This window comes from Desmodus rotundus, chromosome 13 (genome assembly GCF_022682495.2).
Source record: "Desmodus rotundus isolate HL8 chromosome 13, HLdesRot8A.1, whole genome shotgun sequence".
NCBI classification, from domain to species: domain Eukaryota; kingdom Metazoa; phylum Chordata; class Mammalia; order Chiroptera; family Phyllostomidae; genus Desmodus; species Desmodus rotundus.
Genome location: NC_071399.1, coordinates 98,559 through 118,309, shown reverse-complemented (window position 1 = coordinate 118,309; position 19,751 = coordinate 98,559). Strand labels below are relative to the sequence as shown.

Here is a 19,751-nt window from a genome sequence, read left to right as displayed (position 1 = left end):
AAGGCCAGAAGGGAAGGGGCCAGCGCTGGTGTCTTTGTTGTAAAGTCAGCTTACGGAGCGCAGACAGCAAGCATGCTCTTCACAGGGCAGAGCGCCTCAGCTGTCTCCCCACCCCCACCCCCACCCCGATTCATTTAGAGTGGCAGTGAATACAAACACAGTGCGTGCTACACTCTTTCAAATTCCCCTCGTGTCCCCTGGACTTCCTGTGCGCAAGAGAACAACCAGCCCAGGACGCCTATGATGTCACTGGTGTTATCCAAAGTGAGGCCAAGGGAGGCACTTCCCTTTAAAGAGACGTCGGAAGGAAGGCTCCTCAGTAAGTAACAGGGGGCCGGAGACAGGACAGGGGTCACCAGGTGGCCCCGGGGGGCCAGGATCAGAGACACCGGAGGCCACCTGGTGCCAAAGGAGCCCCCGAACACACCAGTGCAGTGCCCAAACTGAGACCAAGGCACACAGCTCAGACCCTCTCAGGCCGAAAGGTCCCTATGCCCAGGAGCTTGTCCTCGGACCTGGCCGGGTAAGCGCCCGGAAGCCGGTCCAAACCCCACCAGCCGCGACAGCAGGAAGGGGAAGGAGCCGCGGAGCAGGGCATTCAGCACAAATATGAGCAGACACAGCGGGAGGGCCTCCCCTTTCGCACGTAGAACAACACGCAGATTTCTGAAAAGGTGTCAGGAACACCACAGGCTTTGTGAGTTCTATTTGTACGTGTTTCCTGTTTTCCGCCAGCCCGCCATGCCCGTGAAGCAGGGCTCTGCTCTGTGCCCCGTGAAGCAGGACACGCAGGTGACAACCAGGCAGTCCCATGGGGAGACGTCTGCGTCCCCAGCACCTCCTGCAGGTGGGATTCGCCGGCCCCGCCCCCCACCCCGAGCCCGTGGAGCCCTGCCCCCGATGGCACCAAGTCTCTTGTCTCCTGAACCCACTCCCGGCGACCCCTTTCCACACAGCAAACAAGCGCAGCTTCATGCAGGAGCCAAACGCGCTGAATACTCACTCTGACCACGTAGCCGAACCGGCGGACGTCCTGCACGGCGCTGCAGAAGTCCAGGCGGGTGAAGGCCTCCCCCAGCGTGCAGTAGCCGTGCCGCTGGAAAACAGGCGCCCGTCAGCGCTCGCCCCGGGCGCGGGGCTGAGTCTGCGCCACGTGGCTGTGAATTCTGGCAAAGGACGTTTGCCCGTGATGTGGCTTGGTCCCTACTGAGCGAGAGGAACCTGAAACCGTGCCAGTGCCAACCGGCGTGAGCCGTTCGGTCAGGGAGGCAGGACGCGGTGGCCGTCTCTCACACCACTGCACACCGAACGACAAGGGCGTATTTATTAAGTATCTCACTTTCTCCTGCTGGGACACAGTGGTGGAGGGCGATTTAAGCCTGAAATCACAACAGAGGAGGAACTACCCAAGGCTGCACACTGCAGACACACAGTCAGGCGCTTTCCGCTCTGAAGAGTGTTTAAACTTATCAACTCGAGGGACTCCTGTCATCTGGGAATTTGCCCGTCACCGTGGGATGTGGCTGCGGGAGCAGGGGCCTGCCCAGCACCAGACCCCAGGACGCTGGCAATGAGAGCCGTGGGCACAGAGGAAACCCGAGTCACTCTTTTTAAGAAGGAGGACCCCGTGCCCTGGCCACTGGCTCTGTGGGCTGGAGCATTGTCTCATGCACCAGAAGGTTGCGGGTTCAATCCCGGGTCAGGGCGCACACAGGAGGCCACTGATCCATGTTTCCCTTTCTCTCTCTCTCCCTTCCTCTCTCTCTAAAAAAGTAACCACATCCTCGGGCAAGGACTAAAAGAACCAGAACACAGCTCTCCTGCTTTCTATGTCCGCCTTCGATGAGGACCCTAGTACAGATTGTAAACTTGACCTTCAGTATTTGAAACACAAAGAACCTAGAGAGATTTTCCATGCAGAGTCAAGGGGATGGACCACCTGGGGAGTGACCACAGAGAACAGCAGGTGAGGCAGGAGACACCTGGGGCTCAGACAACAGGCGCATGGGGAGAGTACTGCGCTTCGTTCCAAGTCCCAAGGCCAGTCCCGATGTGCGCACACCAACAACATGCATGCACTTTCCCGGGGGGTGGGGGGAACCAGAGGTTAATTGGATAGAGATCTGAAATCGACCCCAGCTGATGTCTTCTTGATGAGCGGAATTCTACGTGCTGGCGGAGCAGACTCCTTCCCGGGTAGCCACCAGCCTCACAACAGCCCTTCCCTTTTGGGGGAATTAAATGTGACTCACAGAGCGAGCGGAAATAGCATGTTTGAATGGCACAGGCACACCCACCTCGTGGGGGCCTGGAACCACACAGGAGGGGCACTCAGAGGCTGTAGCGGCTGCCGCCGGCCATGGGGACAGGCAGCAGAGGTGCCTGGTCCGCCCCGATGAGAGGGCAGTCAGCCTGATGCTGCAGAGTGGCAAGCGCCAGCTCTCAGGTCCGAGTCCTGTTCACTCCCTGGACCTGGTCGCACCCGGCCCCTCTGTCCGCAGAAGAAGCCCAGCTCCCGGGGAGTTCAGCCCCGTTGCTGGTGCGGCCGGAGCTGGATCTCTTTTCTGTAGTCAGTGCGGCAACACGGAGCAACTGGGTATTGAAGAGTCTTAAACAAGCTCAAACTACATTAGGTTCTGCCAACCATTCTTCTGAGGGTGCTTTTGACTGTGCGAAGGGTTGGAGCCTCTTCATGCGCGTGTGACAATGTCAACCATCACTATACAGGTCAAGTAACTGTTGTCTCAGAATCTGATCCGTGAGTGTCCAGGAAGCCGGGCTGGGTCCATCCATCGTTAGCACTTCTGGAAGACCTAACACACGCTACTGGGATATACACTCAACAATCACTCCCCAGATTGTTTCCCCGGTTGCTACAAATTAAAGCAAATGCTGAGTTTCTCTGACTGCAAAAGCAAGGGGGCTTCCCTGGACACTAGGGAGAGAGACAGGAGCTGCTGCAATGGACACACTGCTCTAGGTCTCACAGAGAAGCGTCTCCAACTCGGCAGAGAGGAGAAAGGTGCGCACAGGTGCTGCTGAGTGTCACGTTAGCCACTCGGAGTGTTAAATGAGGGTGTAACACAGGTGTCCCCCCCACAGGAGGCCTGTGCCACCTGCCTGCTGGCACCAGGGGCTCTGACAGCTGCTGGGGAGCGGGGAGAGGCCACGGCATGCTGTCCAGGGCCACACTCGTGCTGAGATCTGCCCTGGGGGCACGGCCACACACATGTGCACGTGGACACAGGTGTGCACATGGACACACACCATGCATGTGGACACACATGTGCACATGGACACACAACATGAGAGCGACTGTTTCCAAGACCCTCCTGTCTTCCTCTGTGAGAATGTGAACCACAGATGTGATATTGCAGAAGAAATAATTTGTTTAATGTGACATCACACAGCAGAAACAACACAAAGTACCGCTTACTTGTAGTGGAATACTTACTTCTCTCGTGCTTTCTTTATGGACATAGATCCATTTTTCACGATAAAAACCTAGAATGAAAATTAACTTTGTTTTTAAAATCTGGGGAGTCATTTCCGAATGAAGTCTCCAGGAACTTAACATAGCTGCACGTGTTAGCAAAAGTATCTGATGTGTAGATAGGAGACGCTTCGACCTGGCTAAACGTGAACAGAACTGCTTTGCTCCCTAACGTCTGAAGCGTATCTGTGCCTGGAAAATGATTCGAGATGGCACCAGCTCTTAGTAACTTGGAAGAAAACTACTGTTACTGATGACTGCAGTAATATCGTAACACATCATTGTGAAGGTAGTTATTAATACATTATGTAGCTTATAAAAAGTTCTATTGTTCTGTCATTGCCTTTATATTGTAGTCAATTTAAATCAAATTTTTTCATGGAATTCAAGGACCACAGTGACCACTCCCCACAGGACCCCACCTTCCTCACCAGACTACAGACAGGAGACGCGTCCCCTGACTCACGGTGGGGCCCCCCAGTGCAGGGCGAGGCCTCGCACAGGGTTGGGGAGGATGGGCGGGGGGGACTGCCTCCAGCCCCGCACTCCCACCCGGGGCCTAGCCCACCTCCGGCCGTGTCTGTGTCCTTCTCCCAACAGCAGCATCTCCTGCACAAAAGTCCAAAGTCAAGACGCCTCAGCCCCGGCCTCACGGTGTGGGAGGGAACTGACCGTGACCCCATCCGGGCATTCCGATGCAGGGGCTCTTCTGTGGGTTTGCTGTCTGTTGTGTTAGCAAATCTTACTAAGACAGCGGTGGGGCTGCAGGAAGTGTGATCAGCGGGCCTGTGGGCAACGCTAGGTGAGGCCCGGTGTCACACACCTGCGGCGTCTTCCCCGAGCGCCCCTCCCAGCGCCGAGCAGGCCAGCACACTCGAGTAAACAGCATGAAATTAGTAGTGAGAATGAGCTTACACTGAGTGCTGCTGTTCCTTCTAAAATGGCCCTTTTTCCTCTTTTTGGATGCACATCCATGCTCTTCATTAGTGAATATTTCTTCATCTTCACTATTTAAGATGCTGAAACAAAGACACAGTGTATTTAAATGTCTTTACAGGAAGATCTTCATTCAGCTTTTCTTTTTAAAAATGGTCATAAATATTTGGTTTGCAATTTAGGAGATCGAAACAAAGATCATGTTAAATTCTGAAAGTGAGCGGTTATTTTTCAAAGCGACACATCACAGTTTGACACTACGCAGCTAATGTCTAATACATGCTTTTGTTCGTTTCAAGAAGCCTAAGACTTATCCTGGTTCTTCTGAGAATGTTTTGCTAGAAAGGGCTGAGCATGTTATAGAGTGTCCCACGGGCTTCGATATGCTGAACCAAGGCAGTTTCAGACTTCAAAATGCTTCGTTAAAACAGGAGATTACATTAAACTCCCTGGGAAAACACTAATGTGACAATATGATCCTTGGTACCAATGACCTGCCATATGCCTGACACAGTGCTGTGTGAACATCGGCCTGAAATGCCACAACAGGCCAGACGGACTTAACAACGGAGTTTTCCATCCGAAAGCGAGAGTGTGCACCTTCTCAGGTGCGCATGGGACACTTCCCGGGAGAGACCACATGTTGGGCCACAAAACAAGTCTTTAAAAAATTAAGTTTGAGCCCTGGCCGGTGCAGCTCAGTTGGTTGGGTGTGGTTCGAACCTTTGGTCTGTGAGTTTGATTCCAGGTCAGGGTACATGCCTGGGCTGCGGGTTCAGTCCGCAGTTGGGGTGCGTACAAAGGGCAGCCTATCGTCTGTCTCACATCTCTGCCTCCCTTTTCCTCTCTCTAAAATAAACAAACAAACAACAACAACAACAAAAACTTGCCCTGGACCCTGGGTCAGGGAGACAAATTTGAGTCTCGCCTGGGGTCTCCTCGCAGGTAGGCTTCACAATAAAAGCCTTTTCTTTTCTCAAAAGCTGGTGCCACAGTGTGGGCTTCTGGGAGCACTGGGCAGCGAGATCTTGCTTGGTGACAGACGCAGCGTCTGAGGGTGGGCACCAGGCCCCTACTGGCCCAGACTTTAGCTACCTAACTTTGCTCCTCACCGCAGCCTGCGTGGGGAAAGTCTCAGCCAGAACCCAGGTTACGGAGCCAGGCAGTGACTTGAGAAACAGGTGCAACCGCAAGTGTCAAGCAGGCCCTTCCGTGAGCAGCTCTGCTTTGCTGCGACTCACATGCTATGACTGACGTCACGCTGGTGTGTCTCGCGTTCGAGCTCCGCACTCCAGGGCTCACACCTTTTCCAGCCGTCTTCCGTTTTCATCCAGGTCCACCCAGGAGATCTCCAGTCCTGACCCAAAAACGGCATAGTTCTCCTACAAACACAGTTGATCTGTGTTAAAAATTACGTGTGATTGGCAAGTTTCTTTTCACTTACGACATTTAGTCATTCATGTTTAAAAAGTGGATTCTTAATTAATATTTAAAAGTCTGCAATGGTCTAGTGGCCTGGTTTTGTTAATCGCATGCCCGCAGTGGACTTGGCGTATTGCGCTAACGTGGGAGATTTACAGAGCACATGAGACGTGAAAATGTTCAGTACCATCCCCCGGCTACACTCAGCGTAGCTGATGAAGGCTATTACACAGGCGTTCGTGGTGGCTGAGAGGAGACAGCCACTTTCAGGAGGAAACTCAAGTCTCCAATAGCACTCCTGGCTCCACGGCAAGTGCTCGGTCCCTGAACCGGCATGCGGGACGTGTTAGGAGGTTCTCCTTTGTACCCAGAGGGTCTCAGCCCGCGCTGATTTATAATCACATATTCACGTTTCCAGTCACACATTAAATTCTTGCTTTAGAAGATGCTTAAAAGTCATTCCTTAAACCTTTTTAAAAATATAGTTTACTGATCATGCTATCACAGTTGTCCCCTTTCCCCCTCTATTCCCCTCCGCCCTGCATCCCCTCCCACCAGCATTCCCCCACCTTAGTTCATGTCCATGGGTTGTACATATAAGTTCTTCGGCTTCCCCATTTCCCATACTATTCTTAGCTTCCCCCTGCCTATTTCGTACCTACCATTTATGCTTCTTATTCCCTGTACCTTTTCCCCCTGTCTTCCCCTCCCACTCCCTGCTGATAACCCTCCATGTGATCTCCATTTCTGTGATTCTGTTCCTGCTCTAGTTGTTTGCTTAGTTTGTTTTTGGTTTTTTAGGTTTGGTTGTTGATAGTTGTGAGTTTGTTGTCATTTTACTGTTCATATTTTTGATCTTCTTTTTCTTAGGTAAGTCCCTTTAACATTTCATGAGGGCTTGGTGATGATGAACTCCTTTAACTTCACCTTATCTGGGAAACACTTTATCTGCCCTTCCATTCTAAATGATAGCTTTGCTGGATAGTCATCTTGGATGTAGGTCCTTGCCTTTTATGACCTCAAATACTTCTTTCCAGCCCCTTCTTGCCTGTAAGGTTTCTTTTGAGAAGTCAGCTGACAGTCTTATGGGAAGTACTTTGTAGGTAACTGTGTCTTTTTCTCTTGCTGCTTCTAAGATTCTCTCCTTTAATCTTGGGTAATGTAATTATGATGTGTCTTGGTGTGTGCTTCCTTGGGTCCAACTTTTTGGGGACTGTCTGAGCTTCCTGGACTTCCTGGAAGTCTATCTATTTCCTTTGCCTGGTTAGGGAAGTTCTTCATTATGTTTTCAAATAAGTTTTCGAGTTCTTGGTTTTCCTCTTCTTCTGGCATCCCTGTGATTTGGATGTTGGAACATTCAAAGTTGTCCCAGAGGTTCCTAAGCCTCTCCTTGTTTTTTCGAGTTCTTGCTTCTTCATTCTGTTCTGGTTGGATGTTTGTTTCTTCCTTCTGCTCCAAAACGTTGATTTCAGTCCTGGTTTCCTTCCCTTCACTGTTGGTTCCCCGTACATTTTATTTCACTTTTCATCATCTTCACTTTTTCCTCTATTTTTTGAGCATACTCAGTCATTTCTGTGAGCATTCTGGTTATGTTTTTTTAGTATTTTATTTTTAGACAAAGAGAGGGAGAGAAACATCAAGGTGTGCCTCTCCCACACCCCCTATTGGGGACCTGGTCAGCAACCCTGGTATGTGCCCTGACTGGGAATCGAACAAGTGACCCTGTGGTTTGCAGGCCAGCACTCAATCCACTGAGCCACACCAGCCAGGGCCTGATTACCAGTGTTTTGAAGTGTGCATCTATCTCTTCATCGTTTGTTATTTTTTTTCTGGAGCTTTGATCTGTTCTTTCATTTGGACTGTATTTTTTGTCTAAGCGCACCTGTTACGTATAAGGGGCGGAGCCTTAGGTGTTCACCAGGGCGGGGCAACACAGGTCCCTGCGTTGTGACGCTGTACTTGGGGGAGGGGCCAGAGAAGGAACAATGGCGCTTGCTCAGGTCTGGGCCGGCTTTCAGTCACCTCTGCCACTACCCACAAGTAAATTGGGCCCTTCTGGTGCTGATTCCTGGGTGAGTGGGTTTGTGTATGTTCTAGAACCCTGTGGGTCTCTCCAATGAACTCCTGTGAGGCTGGGAGTTTCTCCCACCTCCTAAACCCCCACAGGTGTTCTCACTCAGAGGTTTGAGGCTTTATCTCCCGGTGCTGGAACCCTGGGTTGCAGGGTCTGTCTCACTCCCCAGTTGTTCCTCCCAGTTTATCTGCTCGTGAATGTGGGACCGCCTGCTCCACCAGCTGCCGCCTTGCAGTGAGTCCCCTCTGCCCAGCTGCATGTCTCTGAACCCTCCCACCGGTCTGGTTGAGTGTTTCTTCTTTAACTCTTTGGTTGTTGGACTTCCATACAGTTCGATTTTCTGGCAGTTCTGGTTATTTTTTGTTTTTAATCTGTTGTTGTCTTTCTTTTGGTTGTGCAAAGTGTATCTACCTATGACTCCATCTTGACCAGAAGTTAATCTGTGGCCTTAAATCTTTTCATTTATTTTTAATTGAAATTATTGGGGTGGCATTGGTTTGCAAAGCCAAACAGGCGTCACGTGTACAACTCAATGAAACATCATCTGCACCCTGCATCGTGTGCCCATTGCCCCCAGCAAGGTCTCTTTCCATCCCCATTTCCCACCCCTTCTGCCCACAGATACCTGCCCCCTTTCCCTCTGCCTGTCACCACTCTGTTGCCTGGGTCCTTGCGGTATGGTTTTTTCTTTTTTTGCTTAATCCCTTCACCTTCATCCATCCAGCTCCCAAACCTCCCTCCCCACTGATAGCTGTCAGTCTGTTCCCTGTATCCATGCATGTTTCTACTGTGTTCATTAGATTCCACCAATAAATGAGATCATGGGGTATTCATCCTCTCAGACTTGCTCTTTTCACTCAGCATAATAATTTCCAGGTCCATCCATACTGTCGCAAAGATAAGATTTCTCTTTTTTTTTAATGGGCTAGTAGAATTCCATCATGTAAATGTACCACTGCTTTTTTTATCCACTCATCTACTGATGGGCACTTGGGATGTTTCAGACTTTGGCTATTGTAAATAACGCTGCAATGAACAGAGGGGTGCATATATTTCTTTCATATTAGTGTTTCAGGTTTCTTAGATTCTATTCCCAGAAGTGTGATTGCAGTTCTATTTTTAACTTTTAAAAGGGACTGCAGTTACATTTGTAACTGTTTCAGAATACTCCATACAGCTTTCCACAGTGGCTGCACCAGTCTGCATTCCCACCAACGGTGCACAAGGGTTCCCCTTTCTCCACAACCTCACCAGCACCTATCATTTGTTGATTTATTGATGATGGCCATTCTGACAGGTGTGAGGTGACATCTCATTGTGGTTTTAATTTGCATGTCATGATCAATGATGTGGAGAATTTTTTTGATAACTCTATGGGGCACTGCTATGTCCCTTTGGGAGAAGTGTCTATTCAGGTCCTTTGCCCATTTTTAAGTTAGGTTGTTTGTCTGCCCTGGGTTGAGTTTTATAAGTTCTTTATATGGTTTGGAAATTAACCTATCAGATGTATCATTGGCAAATATGTTCTCCCATACAGTGAGTGGGTTGTCTTTTCATTTTTTTGATGGTTTCCTTTGCTGTGCAAAAGCTTTTTAGTTTGATATAGGTCCCATTTGTTTATTTTTTCCCTTTGTTTCCCTTGCCTAAGGAAATACATTGGTAAAAAAAAAAGTGCCATTGAGATGTCTGAGATTTCACTGCCTGTGTTTTCTTCCATGATGTCTATGGTTTCATGACTTACATTTAAGTCCTTCATGCATTTTGAGTTCAGTCCTGTGTAGATTGGTGGTCTAGTTTCATTCTTTGTTTCCTTTTTTTTTTTTTTTTTTTTGCAGGTGCCTGTCCCATTGTCCCTACACCATTATTGCAGGAACTGTCTTTACTCCATTTATGTTCTCAACTCCCTTGTCAAATATTGACTGTAGAGTGTGGCTTTATTTCTGGGCTGTCTATTCTGTTTCATTGATCTATGTGTGCCTTTTTTATGCCAGTACTAAGCTGTTTTGACTACAGTGCTTTGTAGTATAGTTTGGTATCAGGTATTATACCTCCAACTTTGTTCCTTCTCCAGATTGCTGAGGCTACGCAGGGTCTCTTTTAGTTCCACATGAATCTGAAATATTGTTCTAAATAGGTGAAATATGCCATTGGTATTTTAATAGGAATTGTGTTGCATGTATAGATTGCTTTAGGTAGCAGAAATATTTTACTGATGTTAATTCTTGCAATCAATGAACACGTTATACGCTTCCACTTATTTGTATCTTCCTCAACTTTTTCTTCAGTATCCTACAATTTTCTGAGTACCGGTCTTTTACCTCCTTGGTTAAATTTATTCCTAAGTACCTTGTTTTTGTTGTTGCAATAGTAAATGGGATTGTTCTCTTAATTTCTTACTAGAGTTCATTAATTTTGTATCCTGCTACATTACTGAATTAATTTATTATATCTAGTAGATTTTTGGTGGAGTTTTTAGGGTTTTTGATGTACAATATCATGTCATCTGCAAATAATGACAGTTTTACCTCCTCCTTTCCAATTTGGATCCCTTTTTATCCTTCATCTGGTCTGATTGCCATGGCTAGGCCTGCCAGCGCTGTGTTGAATAAGAGTGGTGAAAACAGACACCCCTGTGTTGTTCCTGATCTTAAGGGAAATACTTTCTGTTCCTTGAATGTTGGCTGTGGGTTTGTCATATATGGCCTGCATTAGGTTCAAGTACAACCCCTCTCTTCCCACTTTGCTGCATTATCATAAATGGGGGCTGGATTTTATAAATGTTTTTTTCTGCATCTGTTAATATGATCATGTGGTTTTTACCCTTCATTTTGTTTATGGATGGATCAGGTTTATTGATTCACGAATATTGTACCAACCTTGCATCCCCGGAGTAAATCCCACTTGATCATGGTTTATGACCTTTTTCATGTATTGCTGGATCTGGTCTCCTAATATTTTGCAAGGATTTTATCATCGGTGTTCATCAGGGATATTGGCTTATAACTTTCCTTATTTGTAGTGTCTTTATCTGGTTTTGGAATCAGGATATCTGACCTCATAAAAAGAGCTCAGAAGTCTTCCCTCCTTTTGAATTTTCTGAACAGTTGGATAGGAGTTAGTTCCTTGAATGTTTGGGAAAATTTGCCTGTGAGGCCATTTGGTCCAGGACTTTTGTTTGCTGGGTGTTTTTTTTGATAGCTGCTTCAATTTCACTAGTTGTAATTGGTCTGTTCAGATCCTCTGATTCTTCCCAACTCAGTGTTGGAAGATTGTGCATTCCTAGGAATTCATCCACTTCATCCAGGTTGTCCAATTGTTGGCATAAAGTTGTTCATAGTATTTTCTTACACTCTCTTGTATTTCTGTGATGTTAGTTGTTACTTCTCCTGTCAATTCTGATTTTATTTATTTGGGTCCTCTTTTTTTTAATTTATGAGTCTGGTTAAAGGTTCATCAATTTTGTTTACTTTTTCAAAGAACCAGTTCTTGGTGTCACTGATGCTTTGTATTTTTTTTTATTAGTCTCTATGTCACTTATTTCCACTCTGATCTTATTTCCTTGCTTCTCCTTACTCTGGGCTTTGTTTGCTGTTCTTTTTCTAGTTCTTTGGGGTGTATGGTTAGATTGTTTATTAAAGACTTTTCTTGCTTTTAGAGATAAGCCTATAATGCTATGAACTTCCCTCTCTCAGAATTGCTTTTGCTGTGTCCCACAGATTTTGGGTTTTTGTGTCCTCATTGTCATTTGTTTCAAGGTATCTTTTGATTTGTTCCTTGATCTCATTGTTAACCCATTGATTGTTTAGTAACATGTTATTTAGCCTCCATGTTTTTGTGTGTTTTTCAGTGTTCTTCTTGTGATTGATTTATAGTTTCATAACATTACGGTTACAGAAAATGCTTGATATTATTTCAATATCCTAAATGTACTAAGACTTGTTTTATGTCATAACACATGGTCAATCCTAGAGAATGTGCCATATGTACTTGAAAAGAGTGTATATTCTGCTGCTTTGGGATGAGACGCTCTGAAGATATCAATTAAACCCATCTGATCTAGCCCTGACTGGTGTTGCTCAACGGGTTGGTTGTTGTCCTGCAAAACAAAATGTTGCTGGTTGAATTCTTGGTCAGGGCACATGCCTGGGTTGCAGGACAGGTCCCCAGATGGTGGCGTGCAAGAGACAGCCGACAATGTTTCTTTTGTGCATCAATGTTTCTCTCCCTCTCTTTCTCCCTCCCTTCCCCTCCCTCCAAAAATTAAAAAAAAACCCAATCTTTTCTAAAAAATTAAAAATACACCTGATCTAGGGTGTCACTCAAGGCCACTGTTTCCTTGTTGATGTTCTGTCAATGGGAGGTGAAATCCCCGACGATGACTGCATTACTGTCAACCTCTCCCTTGACGTCCACCAAGACTTTCTTTACATATTTAGGTGCTTCTATGTTGGGTGCATATATGTTTACAAGGGTTACATCCTCTGGTTGGACAGATGCCTTTGGTATTATGTGGTGACCTTCTTTGTCTCTTGTTAGGGCCTTTGTATTGAAGTCTGTTTTGTCTGATATAAGTGTTTCTACCCCAGCTGATTTTTTTGGTTTCCAATTAGACACATATATGCGGGTCATGTTATCTTACCCATTTAGTAACCCTATATCTTTTGGTTTGGTTTAATCCATTTATATTTAAGGTTATTGTTGATAGGTACTTATTTACTGACATTTTATTCTTTACACCTGTGTTCTTTTCTATCTTGTTTTTCTTCTTAAAGCAGGCCCTTTAACATTTCTTGCAATGCTCATTTTGTGGTAATGAACTCCTTTAGTTGGTTTTGTTTGTTTCTTCTTTTGTCTGGGAAGTTCTTTACTGCACCTTCAATTTTAAATGATATCCTTGCTGGACAGTCTTGGTTGAAGGTCCTTGCTTTTCATCACTTTCAATGTTTCATGCCAATCTGTTTTGGCTGGAAGTGACTCTGTTGAGAAATCAGCTGACAGCCTTATGGGAACTCCCCTGTAGGTGACTAACTCCCTTGCTGATGTTAAGGTTCTCTTTGAGTTTAACCTTTGCCACTTTAATTACGAGGTGTCCTGCAGCGGGCCTCCTTGGCACCATCTTGATTGCGGAGCTTGCAGGACTTTTTCCTTCACCAGGTTAGAGAGAAGTTTTCTGCCACTGCTTCTTCAGACAGGTTCTCTATCCTCACTTGATGTGGATGTAGTTAAACCTGATCTTGTCCCAGAGGTCCCTTAGATTTTTCTCATTTTTTAAAGTTCATCTCTTTTCTTTTTGGTGTTCTGCTTGGTTGCTTACTGTTTCTCATCCTCTAAATCAGTGATTCGATCCTCTGCTTCATCTAACCTGCTGTTAGATGCATTCATTTCAGATTTTATTTATTTAGGGAGGGAAAGAGAGGGAGAGAACCGTCAACCAGCCACCTCTCGAACATGCACCAGGACCAAACCCATAATGCAGGCATGTGCCCTGACCTGGAATCAAACCCATGACCTTCCAGTTTGGTCATAGAAACTGTCTCTTTGTTTACGCTCTCACTGAGATCATCCAATCTTCCCCTAAGGTCCTGAGCATCCTTACAACCGTTATCTCCAACTCTGCTGCACCCCATGTTTCGGTTGCTTCCATTTCATTTCATTCTTTTTCTGGGGGTTTTTCTTGTTCTTTCATTTCGGGCACATTTGTCTCCCCATTGCGTCTCCATGTTTGTGTTTGTCTCCGTGTATTAGGTAGATCATCACAAGCTACGACTCTCAAGCTTGTGATGAGGGCTTTGTGGGGTGGGTGCCATGAGGGGCCTCCCCCTGAAGCAGAGTTGTTTCCAGCAGAGTCTGGTGTCTGCTGGAGTCCTGCTCTGGCTGTGCCATGTGTGGCTAGTTAGGTCAAGCTCTGGTGTGGTGGGAAGCCCACCACTGGTCGTGTTGGTGTTGGCTCCCCTTGGCCAGGGCTCTGGTGCCAGTCCGTGTCAGACACTGTGTGTGACTGGCCTTGGGCCACCCATCTGGAGTGACCATGCCTCTCACGGTTGTGGCTACAACCACTGGGCCTGGGTGTACGTGGTAGGGCCAGGTTTCACACAAGGAGCTCTGAGCTTGAGAAAGACCAGTACAAGCCCAAGGATCCCTGAGGTTGGTGTCTACCTGTCAGCTACTCAGCCCCTCCCTGAGGCTGCCTGCACTTCCTCCAGGTCTTATGAACAGAGGCTGCAGAGTGGGCCCAAGCTGACTGTGCCCCACTGACCCTCGCACAGGGCTCAAGCTCGGTCAGATGGGGCACGCAGGTCGGGAGGACCCCTACGTGGGGTCTGTGTGGTCAGGCACTCAGTGGGGAGAATGTGGCCCCCTACTCCAGAGCCATACCATTCAGTCTCTGCCAAAGTCTCCAGCTCCGCCAGGAGAAGTGCAGCACAGGTTCAGGTTGGGTATGTCCCCACTGCGGGAGCAGGTCTGGCAGGGCAGCGGCATGGGGACCTGGGCAGACAGATCAAGAAAGGCTTCTACTGGGGGCAGCATGGGCTGCGCCATGGGAGGTGGGTGAGCTGCACTCCTTCCTTTAGCTCCGCAGCCATGCCTGCTCAAGCCTCGGACTGGAGACTCTGAGGGAGAGGGACTCTGAGTGTCCCAGCTCTGAGTGGCGCCTACCCCCGCTCCCCCATAGAACCGAGCCCAGAAGGACGGGGAGAGCAGGGCTTGTAAAACCAGATGAAGGCAGTCTCCCATGGGGGTGGCATTGGCCCTGGGGAGGGGAGCAAGCTGTACACCTGCTCTCAGCTCTGTGGCTGCAATAGGCCAGAGACCCCAACAAGGGCATCTTCCATTGGGGGTGGCACCTACCTAACCTGCGGAACGGGGTGGAGCATTGTCCCCACTCCAAAGGCACCCAGTTCAAAGTCCATCTGAGGGTTTGGCCATGGTTTCTCTGGAAGAAGAGCGCACCTCAGGCTCCTGTGGGGTGCAGCCAACCTTCCTTCCTGCCGGACTCGATCTTGGCAGGGTGGTGGTACCACCCGGAGGACCGGGTGAGTGCGCTCCCCACACTGGTGCTGTAAGTATAGGGGTGCCTGGTGCTGGAAGATGGCACCCAAGGGTGGTGTGGGGTGCTGTCTCAGGCCAGGACCTCCGCAGCTGACCCTCCAGATCTCTCTCCAGAGCCTCACCGCCCAGCTCATCTCTGTATGGCTTCCGTGAGCACTCTGTCGCCTTCCCTCTACCAGAGCCCCGGGCGAGTGCCCGAGAGCGAGCTCCTGAGCACCAGTGCTGGAAGAGGGCACCAGGGACTCCAGCGGACTCCCTGCTCTTCCTGGGGACAGGCCCTGCTGATTTTCATCACCAGATGTTCTGCAGGCTCCTCCTCCTGGCCCTGGTGCTCTGGTTTGGGGGTCTCAGTGTAGGGTTGAGACCCTACACTCCTCAGGGAGTAGTTCTGCTCCCAAGATATCCCTCCAGCTTCTCCACGCCACACCTGGATGCAGGGACCAGCCCTCTGCATGTCTCCGCCCTTCTTACTGGCGCCTGTGCGCTTGCTCCACAAGCACTCGGGTGTAATGCTCTTGTTCAGCTGTCCTTCAGTTGGTCATTCAGGCTGACGGCTCTACAATTTAGCTGTAAATCTGGTTTGGCACCGGGAGGAGGTGTATGTAGCTTCCACCTACTCTGCAGCCACCTCGGATCCCCCCACTTCTTAACACTGTTTTCATAAGCCTCGCCTTACAGGCTTGTTTTACAGCCGAATCACCCTGAAATGCAAAGCCACCTCCCACATCCAGCCCATCCACAGAGCTATCTGTGACAGTCTCCAAGAACGTGCATCTGATTTTTTAGTTTCTTGAGGCTTCAGATACAAGCCAGAGAACACTTCTACAAATGGCGGCAAGTCCTGTGATGTAGGAAGTGATACCTGAATGGCAATTTAGTCTCAGAGAAAACATACAAAGGAAAATGTCGGTTAGGACAATCTTTGACTAGTGTCCAAAGTATCTCTCAATAGCATTCTGTGGATTCAGAGTCCTGTGATTTAAAAAAAGAATCAAGTGGCAACTGTGCAGAATATTGCTACGCAGACCAAACACGGGATTATTTATTTCAATGACAAACGTGTGTGCACAGACCAAATGCATTATTAGCATGCTCTGTGTGCCTCCTGGGGGGTGCAGCATCTAGCTGAGAAACTGAAAACACAACGGCCAAACAAATGAGATGACCCACACGTCATGTAATGACCGATGCAGATATATTTAAACACAGGAAAACACGTACATCAGTGCAATCCTGCAACGTGAGTAGTGAGTGAGTGGTAGAGAAATTCAGAGGAAAAAAGCCAATCATGTGGGAAACCTACGAAGGGAAGAGGACAGGAGCTTGGCCTTGGAGCATGTGAGATCGACCGTAGGTGATGGTCAGGTGAGGACAAAACACCGACCACATAGGTGGGGGGTGAAAAACTAGGAGGTGGGGAGCACGTGACTCAGGTGAGGACACAATAATAAGCAGACCAGGTGGGCTGACACAGAGGAATCCACAGGAAGGCCCTCAGGTGGAAGCCAAGAAAGGTGCCTAGAAGCCAGATCGCAGAGAATGTTGAATGTCAAAGGGGTCGGGACTTCAGTCTCTAAATAATTAAGTTGTGGAGCTTTGTAGCAACATGCGCAGTAGCTGTTTGGAGAACACCTTGCCAGGGCCTGTGGGACAGATGAGATGGGAGGACAGAGGCAGAAAGAACAAAATCAGGCAAAAGGAACGTACTGTCACCACAGCTAACAACACGCCCCGACACCGCGTGACACAGGGACATCGTACTCCGCTGTACACGCACTGTGACCTCTCACCACTTCGCACACGGACATACGGGCCTCACGAGCAAACCCATTTACACAGTTTCCACCGCGAAGAGTCAGCCTGGTGTCTCCAGTCAGGCAACCAGCTCTTTTACAACCACTAAAACTCTACGGAGGCTGCATTTTGACTCTAAAGACTCGTCAGAAATGAGTATAGTTGGCCTGCATTTTTCGGCTAGTAAGTGTCTATTTTCTGGATTGGAAGGAGCAAAATGCAGAAGCTAAATGGACCATGGAAATGAAAACAGTACATTTGCACGGTTTTTATTTTCAACAGAGGAAAAAAATATATATATTTTAGATTTTTATTTATTTTTAGAGAGGGGAAGGGAGAGAGAAAGAGAGGGAGAGAAAAAGCAATGTGTGATTGTCTCTCACATGCCCCCAACAGGGGACCTGGCCCGCAACTCAGGCATGTGCCCTGACTGGGAATCGAACCGGTGACCCTTTGATTCGCAGGCCAGCACTCAATCCACCAAGGCACACCAGCCAGGGCTCCAAAGAGGAAAATACTTGTTTCACTATAGATGTGTGTATTCCATAGATTTGTCATGTCATGCTGTTTGGATTACAATAGAGTTTTACTTTAAAGTATAATCTCATACAGATTGTGAACTAAAAAGCACAGTCTCTGTAAGCAGTTTTTATAAACAATAACAAAACAGCCAATGGGGTGGGCGAGGGGGATAAAGATAAGTTGCAACTGAAAGGCCTGGGTCTCAAATTTTCAAAAATATTCCCAATCTGAGGCACCTAACTTAGCAAACCAGTAACATCACTGAACTTTTAGAAAGATACTGGCCCATCACTTTTTGAGAATTCATGTATCTGTTCTGCCAAACACCTGAATTACGAGGGTTTTATACAGTCAATTACAATTGTCTTCGTTTTCAGAATTTCAAAATGAAAACTAAACACTAGAAATCACTCTTGAAAATTAAGTGTAAGAGCAACTACTCAAAGGGTGGCTACTCCGTCGTGAAGTAGCTCATTAAATCTGCGATTTTATACACAGTTTATGCCAACTGGTGTGAGAGAGCACAGGGGGCCGAACTAAAGTAAGTCTCTTCTTACTGTGTTTCGTTGGCAGAACAGAGGGGGCCCTGCAGGACTGGACCTCGTGCTCCGTGCCGGGGGAGATCCCTGACTCATGAGTCAGACTAAAGAGAAATGTCTTTCATTCACAAGCACACTTTCTGGTAACTAATGCTAATCACAGCAAACATCTTTTACATCTTAGCTGTGGGCCAGGCATCACTCTGAACAACTTCCCTGTATGAGCTCATTTAGGCCTCACTGCAAGGCAGGGAACGTTCTCAGCCCCGTTTTGCAGGGTTGATTCTCCATTTATAGAAGAAACCGAGGCAGAGAGTCTGATGGAGCTGGCACTCCAAGATCAATGCCCTGTCGCTGTGTTGTGTTTTTGTAACAGCAACTCCTGAGCACCCTATGAAACAGGTGTCATAAAAAAACTGCAGAGGTTTTTTTTTTTTTTTTACATTATTAACCTTATATTGCACATATCAACAAGAATGATCTAAAGTAATGACTGATTCAAACATAAAAGCACTAAGACAAGAAAAACCTGACAAGAACAAGAAGCATAACTAATACATTTTAAAAGGCTACATGTATTTTGCTATTTGTATTGATGTCAGATGGAAAGGAATGGAGTAGCCAGTTTATAGCAGTTATCAAACAGTATAAGTGCTGACCAAGAGCTGGTGCTATAAATACACTATAAAAAAATGAGAACAAAGGTTACAACGACAGTAACAGTAAGGCACTGTCAGAGAAAAAACTGGCAAAGGAGTTTTCCCCCCTTGTTTGTTATTTTTCATCATACATGTTGAGAAAATCATTTTCATTGTTCTGAGAATGACTGGCCCTCAATTGGATAAGCGTTTGACCTCTGTTACTGCTTTGCTTGGGGTCAAACGTTACTCTGGGTTATAGGAGTGGAAGACTTTGATCCGGAAAGAACACCAAGAACTGCTGAATGGAGGGCTGACGATCAAAGCGGGGTTCACCACAAGGAGACCTGAGATCAACCCCGACACTTCAAGGAAACGAGAGCACAGAGAGGAGGATAGGGATGGAAAGTAAAGGAATAAAAGGAAACGTGCATTTAAGGGTTTGGAGGAAAAGCGGACCTCACCGGGAGCAAACAACGCTCCAGAGCCCGAGTTTGCACAACGAGCTGCACAGGGCCCGAGGACCGGTCCACACTGAGCTCACCGTGCGGGGGATGCACAACACAGAAACGTCACCTGCGGGACGACAGGGAGAGGACAGAGGGAGCCGGGCCCCAGATGGCCCCGAGCGGACCCAGGGCCAAGAGTCCCTGGGCGAGGCCACCCTGTAGGGACACTCGGCCCATGGGCACCCGGTGTACTGAGGGCGGGTCGTGGGGGGCGGGTCGAGCAAGCGCAAGGGTCCCCATCGGGCGCACCTACGGTCCTGCCCCCCAAAGAAGCACGCACAAGGGCTGGCACGCCCTGTCCCTACCTGCGCGCCAAACGTCCCAGTCCCAGCCGGGAGCACAGACCACTGCGGGGTCCCAGTCTCCACCCAACCGCGACCGTGGTGGCGTGTCCGGGTTTATTGCCGGAAGTCGCTGTGGAAAGCTCCGCCCCGGAGGCATTGATTGGCTGGTACAGCCTGCGTGACCGTGTGATACCCAAGTCCAGAGACCCCGGGAGCAGGCATGCGTAGTGGGTCCTCATCACTTCCCCGCCCTTCGTGCGAAGCGCGTTGCCTGGGGATCCGCCAGCTGGTCCCAGCGGGCGGGGTACCTTGGCTGTTCCTCATGCCTGTTCACAGCGCTGGGACACCTGGGTCCTGGTGGCCCTCGGTCTGCAGCCGGACGTAGATCCACGGAGCCCAACCCACTCGCATTTCCAACCCCAGAAACCACCGGAATTTCGGAGGTGGCGCTGAGGTTTGTTCTCAGCCCTCCTGTGCATTCGGTTATCTT

At 48.3% G+C, this 19,751-nt stretch overlaps 1 protein-coding gene across 3 annotated transcripts in view; it reads right to left on the bottom strand.

The window, feature by feature from the left end:
• Positions 1-19,751, bottom strand: part of FBXO25 (F-box protein 25) — a 30,068-nt gene extending 10,317 nt beyond the window's left edge. Inside the window, exons 1-5 of one of the 3 annotated variants that reach the window (XM_024578701.4) lie at positions 19,283-19,751; positions 5,671-5,811; positions 4,409-4,512; positions 3,455-3,504; positions 1,004-1,096 (exon numbers count right to left, since the gene is read on the bottom strand). In XM_024578701.4, the coding sequence (XP_024434469.2) occupies positions 1,004-1,096; positions 3,455-3,504; positions 4,409-4,512; positions 5,671-5,811; positions 19,283-19,500 (606 nt within the window). In that variant the 5' untranslated portion in view covers positions 19,501-19,751. Of the gene's footprint in view, positions 1-1,003; positions 1,097-3,454; positions 3,505-4,408; positions 4,513-5,670; positions 5,812-19,282 lie in introns of those variants that run through there. The other 2 variants (XM_053916844.2, XM_071220151.1) reach the window with 2 other exon arrangements.